This window comes from Toxotes jaculatrix, chromosome 6 (assembly GCF_017976425.1).
Source record: "Toxotes jaculatrix isolate fToxJac2 chromosome 6, fToxJac2.pri, whole genome shotgun sequence".
Classification (NCBI taxonomy): domain Eukaryota; kingdom Metazoa; phylum Chordata; class Actinopteri; family Toxotidae; genus Toxotes; species Toxotes jaculatrix.
Window position 1 is genome coordinate 6748774 of NC_054399.1, and position 8846 is coordinate 6757619.

At 39.9% G+C, this 8846-nt stretch overlaps 1 protein-coding gene across 2 annotated transcripts; it reads left to right on the forward strand.

Moving 5' to 3' along the window:
* The first annotated feature begins 1866 nt into the window (after positions 1-1866).
* On the forward strand, positions 1867-8158 carry creb3l3a (cAMP responsive element binding protein 3-like 3a). 2 transcript variants are annotated; one of them, XM_041040541.1, is made up of 10 exons: positions 1867-2121; positions 2530-2739; positions 2843-3086; positions 3577-3710; positions 4625-4735; positions 4838-4944; positions 5770-5838; positions 6025-6109; positions 6716-6809; positions 7374-8158. In XM_041040541.1, the coding sequence occupies exons 1-10, from the start codon at positions 2101-2103 to the stop codon at positions 7688-7690; spliced, it is 1392 nt and encodes a 463-aa protein (XP_040896475.1). In that variant the 5' UTR covers positions 1867-2100; the 3' UTR covers positions 7691-8158. The 2 variants fall into 2 exon arrangements, with proteins under 2 accessions (XP_040896475.1, XP_040896476.1); XM_041040542.1 differs by having other exon boundaries at positions 1877-2121; positions 2530-2646.
* Positions 8159-8846: the final 688 nt, after the last annotated feature.

Here is an 8846-nt window from a genome sequence, read left to right on the forward strand (position 1 = left end):
GTTTAATACTCCCTGCTGAGATTGCATTGCTAAGTTAAATACAACTGGTTGCTATGCTCCCTCCACTTTATATATTGTCTGTTTTTTTATTTTTTATTTTTTTCTGTACTGCTGCAGCAATGGGCCCAACAGCAGATGGCATGCAATACATGACATCAGTAAGTCTGATAATATGATGGTTACTTGGCAGTGACCTCATTCTACCTTTCTACCCGGTAGTGAGATCAGAGAGGATGTAAGGGTGAGGTTTTGGTGGAACGAAAAGTGGTGGTACTGGAATATTTTGTCTAAATATGACAACATACATACTATTTGGGTGGTCACACACTTGGAGGGAGTTTTGTACACTGGTGAAGCTATGAGAAATCAAAGAAATAGTTTGACACTATGAGTTTTACTTACTTTTTTTTGTTGAGCATTAGATGAGAAGATCTGTACCACTTTCATAAGTGTATAGTAGCTTGAGCCAGCAGCTGGTTAGCTTAGCTTAGCATAAAGACAAAACAAGGCAAACAACTTCAAATTCTGTCTAAGGCCACCTCTAAAGCTCATTAATTCACATGTGTCTTGTCTGTTTAATCCATACAACATGTAAAATGTTTAAAAAATGTCACATTGTGGTTTAAAGATGTTGGTAGGTGTATTTTGTGCCTAAACCAGGTAGCTGTTTCCAGTCTTTATGCTAAGTTCTAGCTAACGGCTACTGGCTATAGCTTCCTATTTGCTGTACAGGCACTAGACTAGTATTAATCTTCTCTTCAAACTTGCAACAAGAAAACAAATAAATATACTTCAAAATATAAAGTCGAAATATTCTATTTAGAGTCATATTCACAGGTTGTCTTTTAAGAAAGTTTTTTTTTCTTCAGTCTGTACAGCTGTACATGAAAGCAACATCTTAGACAACTTTTAAATCAATCTGCCTTTTTGTGTTCATTTACGCAGACATTTATAATAACTATTAAATAACACACGCACCAAAAAAAAAGAAAAAAAAAAAAGAAAAAGGAAACATCTTTCCAGTCAAGGATGAAACTCATAAAAGCTCAAAGTTGCATAACTTCTGTCTCTAGTCAAACCAGTGCTCATCTGTGTGTTTTGTTGTCTTTCTTTTAGTCCAACATAAAATTAAGAACTTCTTGTATTTATCTATCACTACCTCTCTAAGTGGATATTATTGTGCTTTCAGCATCCCTCTACAATGAATTCATTAGTATGTAAACCTGTTGAGCTACACTGTGGGTTTTGAAGCTTGGGTGAAAAAAATAATTAGGCCCTCAAACAAATCACGTAGACTATAAAGAGAGGGTGCAAATTGTTTCCATGTAATTATGTTTTCAACCATTAGTTTGCAGGACATGTTTTAAGCCCCCCATAAAGGCTGATTAGTGCTTTAAGAGGCCCCAGGCTGCTGTGTCTTATTCTCACGTGTTCTGCAAATAAATTATTCCCTTAATAATCCAGTTTCCTCAAGAACTGTCATAACACACTATTATACAAATTTTGTGCAATTATCTATTTACTTTACCAAAAAAACTAAATGTAACTTTTTTTTCCAGTTAACCAATAGATGCGAGACACATATGTAATATATGTGTATGTTTAAGAATTTAATTAAACTAAGATATTTTTAAAAACAAAAAGTGTTGTTGACTTTTGTTTTCTAGAACCTGGCCCTTGTATGCTCATTGTGTTATGAATATATGCCAAAGGTCAGAGCTATCCTTATGTCAATACACTATCAAAAAAATAAAAGGAAGAGAAACAACAGACTTTGACCTTTCTGATGTTTTACATCTTAGTGGAGACTTCTTGTCCTCCGTCCCCAGATAGACCAACTTGTGAAGTTCCTTAGTTGTGCACTCCTGGCTGCCAATCAGATTATATCTCTTCATAGCCAATGGGGATAAAGCAAGCTAGATGGCTGGGTGTGTTGTGTTGGAGTTTAAACTTTGGACCCGAGAGGAAGAGCTGAGAGATACAGTGGAGACCCTTTAGGGACGAAGACAAAGCTACTTCACAACAAAGTGAACTGGATATTTTGGCTGAATCTTTGTTGTCTTGGGGGCTTCTCTAGTGTGCCACACAAACAGAGGAATTATGGAGCACTACCCAGATCAGGTAAATAACTAAATGCTGTCTTTTTTATTGCATTGTAGTTTTACCAGTTATGGGTTACTGGGGCAGTACCAAAGAGCGAAGTTCAGGTTTGGGGAGAAATTAAAAGTTTACCTTCTAAATGTTAAATTTACCTAAATGTTAAATTTACCTAAATGTACAGACAAATCACTTTTTTTTATAATGACATTAAAAGTTTTGTTCATAAAAACTGTCTTACTGATGACAGATATCTGCACAGATTAGGGGAACATGTTGTACAGTACAGTGTATTCAGGGATGATTGTGGTGAGTGGTGGGTCCCCAGCTGTGGTAGCATATGAAACCTTTATAGTCTTGTTGTCTTTTCTTCGAAATGTATGAAAGATATAGGCCTGTGTGTTGTCATTCAATGTCATGATCTCATTTCAGGGTTGTGATGGCATTGAGCTGCTTGACTTGCTGTTTGATCAAAATGATGGAATTCTCCGTCATGAAGATACAGAACACCATGGCAACCATCACACCTGGTCAATCCAGGACCCAAATGTGCGTGGGACTGTGGGATCTATAATGCCACTCATACATGCTACAAATAACTGTTTGCTTTCTGTCTACTGTGTAGTTCATCCATGGTGTGCTGTGAGGCTCTTTGTCTTTTTTCTAAACGACTGTCCCATCTCTTGCCGTGTTGTCACCTCACACAGACAGACTAATGATAGCATTTAGGGTTTTCACCCCACAGATGCTGCAGCCGCCTGAACAGGCAGACGATGACTTCCTCAATGCCCTGCTGAGTGGAAGGGACTCTGTGTCTGGCTCACCTCTCTGGTCCCCATCTCCCAGTGACAGTGGGATCAGTGAGGACCCTCCCTCGGATCAGATGGACAGTCCGCCGCGCCCTGAGAGCCCTCCTGGGGATACTCAATACTTCAGCAATAGGCCACAAAGAAAGGCAGGCCTGGAGGCCAATGTCTCCATTGACCTCAGTAAGTCACAAATATCTGCAGGAAAAACACTCACAAGATAATCCAGATTTTGCCATTTTGCCAGATTTTGTCACTCAGCTGAGCTCCAATAACATTAGTTTATTCTGATCATACTAAAACAAATAATGTTTCCAGTCATGGTTGTGAGTCATTGACAAAAAAAATGGTGAATCTGGAATTTCACTCAGTATATTCTGGCTATATTGCTGCACATGAATCCCAGAATCACAGTGGATAAAGCAGGATATCATACTTTATTTGAGACTGTGTACAATTCAAACTATCAAAGAGACTGACATGAAAAGTACACATGTTCAGGACCAAACAGAGAAACTGCTGTTTGAGCAATGTTCAAGTTCCAAATGTCATTTCTTAGTTTTGTTTTTTGTTGTTGTTATTTATACTAGAATCCAAACAATGACAATAGCATGTCTCATTGGTGTTTGTTTGCATGTGCTTTATGTATATCCTTGTGTCTGTGTGGGTGCAGATGGCTGGGAACCTGCATTTCCAATGTGCAGGACGAGGATTACACAACATCCCTCTAATGTACATAGACCACAGCTGTCCTCTGGCTTCCCGCTAACTGTCAAAGATCTGCTACTGTCAGGCACACCGGAGCCGGTGAGTGTGCCCTGGATGTGGTGGGAGTTTGACAGAGTCAGTGGGGAAGGGACACTAGTGGTGGGGGTCGGCGGGGAGGGGGGCAGTTGGTGGCTTGACTCATGCACAGAAGCTATTGTTTGTTTACCATTTGTGTGAGTGTGCACATGCACATCAGTGAAATCAGGAGGGTGACTATGCTCACTGAAATCATGGATACACCGGGGGTGAGGCGTTTGGAAATGCAAATGAAATTCCTTTTTTTTTCATGGGAGGTGGGGGGGGGGGGGGGGGGGGGGGGGGGGGTTGCAGCCTGCTCAGTATTCATACAGTGAGAGAAGGTCCAAGCAGAAACATTGAATTTAGTATTTTGTTGACATTTATATTTTTCTCAAAGTTACCCATAATTTGTTAGTTCCTTCCTCATTTGTTTGAGATATAACCATTTTAAAGTGTGGGGTAGAAGTTCCATTCTAGATCATATTAAATAATATTTGTCACAATCATTTAATTCCCCAAGAAAATACTCCTAAAAGTTGGAGGTCAACAGGTGAATACAGAAGATCACTGTAAGCGAAATAATGTATATGTTTCCGAGGTCTTGAGGGTACATTGAGGAGTGGATGTCAGCACACTCCGGGTATTGATCCAATCTTCACAGCCCATTTTAATGAGATGAAGGAGACAGTGGCAGAATGCAACTTAGGTGTCTGCACCATAATTACTTTGAGGTAGCCATGAAATGAGAGTGATGAAGGTGGCCTGATAGTCTGCACTGATTTAACTACTTCCTGTGAAGCTCTAGGGGGAGAAAGAGAGAGGGTGGTTGGTGGTGGAGAGGGAGGGAGGGAGGAAGAGCTCTGGGGCCAGAGAGAAAATTTAATCAAACAGCAGTGATGATGTTTTCAAAATTGGTATTCATATCTCACCACCAGCCCCCACAGCCAGCCCAACAGTCCATTCAAGAGTTGATTCTCAATGAAGATGAGAAGAAGCTCTTAGCCAAGGAGGGGGTGACTCTGCCCAGCCAACTACCTCTCACAAAGGTAAATTGCTATCAATACCTGAACAATGAAAACGATTACAAGCTCCCTTGAGTTTACCCCGGAGAGGCTCAAAATGAAAATGTTCCCTTCTCTGTTAATCAGTACGAAGAAAGAATTCTGAAGAAAATACGCCGAAAGATTCGCAACAAGCAGTCTGCCCAGGAGAGCAGGAAGAAGAAGAAGGAATATATTGATGGACTGGAGAGCAGGTAAGAGTCTAATTTAAACAAGCAAAATGGTGATTTTTTTTCTGAGTTTTTTTTTTTTGCATATTAACTACAAATTAAATATGCTTTCCACTACTGGTAACCATTTTCCAAAGCATGCTTTTATGCATTGATTGTTTTCCTGTTGTATCCTCAAGGTAGCCCTTGGCCACTTTACTTTAGTACATTATGAGGGGCATCCTGATGGGCCAGCTGTGACTCCGTGGGCTGATTCTGGCCTTTGCCATATGTCATTCCCCTCTCTTCCCATGTTAACTGTGTCTATTATTAACTGTCAAAGACAAAAATGCCATGAAAATAATTTATAAAATATGAGCCTGGGAAAACTTGAAAGTTGCTTTAGTTATGTGTCATCAGTTTTGTGTCAGAGTTACAGTAGTTACAGTGTGTTAGCATAGTATAATGTTTGTGAGTGGGCACTGCTTAGAAAATTCTTCATACATGGGAGTTTTGAGAGTAAGTTGCTGAACAGGTGGGAAATTAATTCAAGAAATATGGCAGTGCATGCTTTGGAAAATGTGTGACAGTAATGCTAAGTAAAATATTGGACTAAAACATGCAAAGTTACCTGCATGCTCCTTTGAATCCCTTCTTCATGAGAAAGGTGGTTTTAAAACTCTTCCTAAACAGGAAATGTTCACTTGGCTTTATCATTATATTGCTTAATGGGGCTTTAATGAAACGTTTCACTTTGCATCTTCTTTTTTTTCAGTATTACAAATAAGAGCGATAATAGTATTTTTGTCTGTGAGGGATTTCACCTTGTCCTTCTCCTCCTGTCTACTCCCTGTGTATTATCTCCTGCAGGATGGCTGCCTGCAATGCACACAACCAGGAGCTGCAGAGGAAAGTGTCACAGCTGGAGAAATGCAACATGTGAGTGGATTTAAAATAGAACTTCTCTTTCCATTTCACTCCTCTGTGATCTGCTGGCAATGTTGGGTATGACATTTCTTCATTCAGAAAATGCCTTGAGTATTTTGCCTTGCACTTTTCCTTTCCATTTTCCATTTTTTCCTCACTCTTTTGTCTTTGTCTTTCCTTTCTTCTCCATCCATGCAGGTCACTGATGGAACAGTTGCGCAGGCTGCAGGCTCTGGTCATGAATACATCTAGCAAGCCAGCTCAGACTGGGACATGTGTACTGGTATGGATGTCCTCTGTGTGTGTGTGCCAAGCAGATAAACAGACTGCCCAGATCCTCCATATGACTCATTGTTAAAATAAATCACCCTCATAGCAAGCCAAACAGCAACAACTGCTACAGATGGATTTTGAGAAAGGCCAATCTAGATATGTACACAATGGACAAGACATCACAAGGAAGCAAAAAGGCACAGTCACCACAGAGGGAAAATGCACTGTTTGAACATGCAGAAGCCACTGATTGCCTTTGATCATTGCAGTGGAATAAAGTGCAAGACCTGAGGCAACATGAGTGGAAAAGAATTTTCAAAAATTGAATTTTTAATCTATAGAAATGAACAAGTCTCAGCTCCCAGTCACACAATACTTCGCTCTACAGTAAGATTACAGCTTCTTCTGAACATTGTGGAAAGCACATTCACAAAGGGAATATAAAAGCCACGAGCCATACAAAAGTTTTATAGTGTAGAACACATCAGTTTTCTTTGACATCAATGCAGCACAAATTCTATATCTTCCATCTGTTCTGATCATCCTTTTCTCAGCACTCTTCTTCTGTTCCTTGCATTTGATTTTTTTTTTTTTTTTTTTTCCTTCACATTCTTAGGTGCTTCTGCTGTCCTTCTCCCTAATCCTGTTCCCCAGCCTCAAGCCCTTCTCTGACACCAAGGTCAGCCAAGGAGACTTCAGTCCAGTCAGAAGTAAGTATCCTTCAGCACCAAACAGATTTGTGTTCCTTGCCTGCCAGCTAATCCAGAACCTCTCTGTCAAAGCTGAGGAGCTTGTTAGAACTGCTGTCTCACCCACAGCTGGAAAGGTTCTCACCCACAGGGGCTCACAACCTGCTCCACCTGTCTGAGGATTTGCTGTCAACTTAAAAACTTAAAAAAGAGACACAGCAGTGCACAGAGAACTAAGGCCATGTATTATCAATGGAGTTTTTAAACTATTGTTCTGTCAGCAGCCTCTGATGAATTACAATGAATTATTACTCGATTATCAAATTTATTGGCACAAACCCAAAGTCAGTTTTTAATCATGAGGCAAGATGAGGATTTGCACAGCAGTAAGGTGTAATTTGTTCCCATAAGCTGTGTGATAACCATGAAAAATCAATCAGCCCTGAGCTTTCCCTGAGCACTAAAGGCTTTGTTACAAGTTTTTAAAGGTTTAGAGTCTTAAGGGTCAAATTTGCAATAATAATAAGAAAAGGTGCATGTCCACAGAGGCTTGAACTCTTTTCTCAATGTGTTTTTCTCCCACAGTCCAGTCACGGTCCCTCCAGAACCTCCAGGCCTCCCGTGTGCTGCACGTCATTGACGCTCCATTCCCCACTGAGGATGAATCAGAATCTCAGCACCGGCATCTCCCAGGAGACCAGGGATTGGAAGATATTACCACCCTGATGGAAAAGCTGGGGGTAAATCAAGAGCAGTCCACTTTGGAAGCTGTGTCTCTGAACAGCAGTCAGGAGGAAAGAATCGGCCATTTCCACGTAGACCCAATTACTGGTCACATAGCCACTTTGACCTTGGACCCCCACCGCTCTGCCAAGCTGCGACCACATGCTGATGACATGTAAGAAAAACGAAGAAATTATCCCCACATGAATTCCCTAAATCGTCCTCCTCCTCCTAATGGTAGAGCAGGGAATTATCCGGGGCTGCTGTTTACACACAGACAGGGAAATTAAGTTTTAATCATTCCTGTTTTGCCTTTCATATATATATTCAGTCCCTATGCCTTTGCCTTTTTTGTGATACTGTTTTATATCAGTTTATGGATTTGAATCTTACACTAAAATTGCCTGTCAAGATAAACTGTGTATCTTGTGCCTCCCTGGCTTTGATAAAATGCCAGTGTAATTAGTGTGTTTGGGACTGTCAAAAACTGGGTAAATAGAGCTGTGATGATGTGTACAGTCTTGATCTCAACGGATAATTTGTAAAATGTTAAAGGATTTTGAAAGCATGTTTTCAGTGAAGAGTTGATTGGAGCCATTTTAGATTGATTCATGGATAAAACTTCCTCAAATAAAAGATCTCAAAACGAGACTGGTGTGATCAAAACGCTGTGGATTCATTTTCTCAATGATGTTTCATAGCTTTAATAATTAAACAGCGACTTAAACCCAAGGTTATGTGTAATATTGCCCTAGACAGTACTGCCTGAGGAGATGTGGTGTTATGAAAAGATGCAATCCTATGTGTAGACAAGTCATCTCAGCACTCACCATGTCTGTCTCATCAGCACAGACCACACAGTGATGGGATGAAAGTGCTCTTAACCTTGCTGCCACTTGGGCTGGAATTTCATCTATCATAAAAGGTCTGACTTGCTCAGGTTGACATTTTCTGTGGTTGGCCAGACCTAACTTCAAGGGAGAACCGGAGATTCAATTCTGCGATTGAATGATCCCCTGAAGAAACTGACAGGTCTTTTTTTTTGTTGTTGTTTTAACTGAGCAGAGTAATAACAAAACAAGAACAAAGCATCACTAAGGTTTTCAATAAAAATTCATTTCTCACAGAATAAAAAGTATTTATTAAAATATTGCAACATCCCTGACACATGGATTTTTAATACAATTCTTTGAAGTCACAGAAACATATCTTTGCAACCTTTTACTTGGACTTTTACTTTTACTTTATCATCTCAAAATCTACACTTTTAACTGGACCTTAAATAACAGAATCATTTTTTTTCATATTATACCCAAAATGCAAATCGTATTTTTA

What these genes read in the sequence shown, in the direction of transcription:
- creb3l3a (XM_041040541.1), top strand. Translation starts at nt 2,101, where the DNA reads ATGGAGCACTACCCAGATCAG. An exon ending in GCCAACTACCTCTCACAAAG is followed by an intron (nt 4,736 to 4,837) that starts GTAAATTGCTAT and finishes TCTGTTAATCAG; the next exon opens with TACGAAGAAAGAATTCTGAA. An exon ending in ATTGATGGACTGGAGAGCAG is followed by an intron (nt 4,945 to 5,769) that starts GTAAGAGTCTAA and finishes TATCTCCTGCAG; the next exon opens with GATGGCTGCCTGCAATGCAC.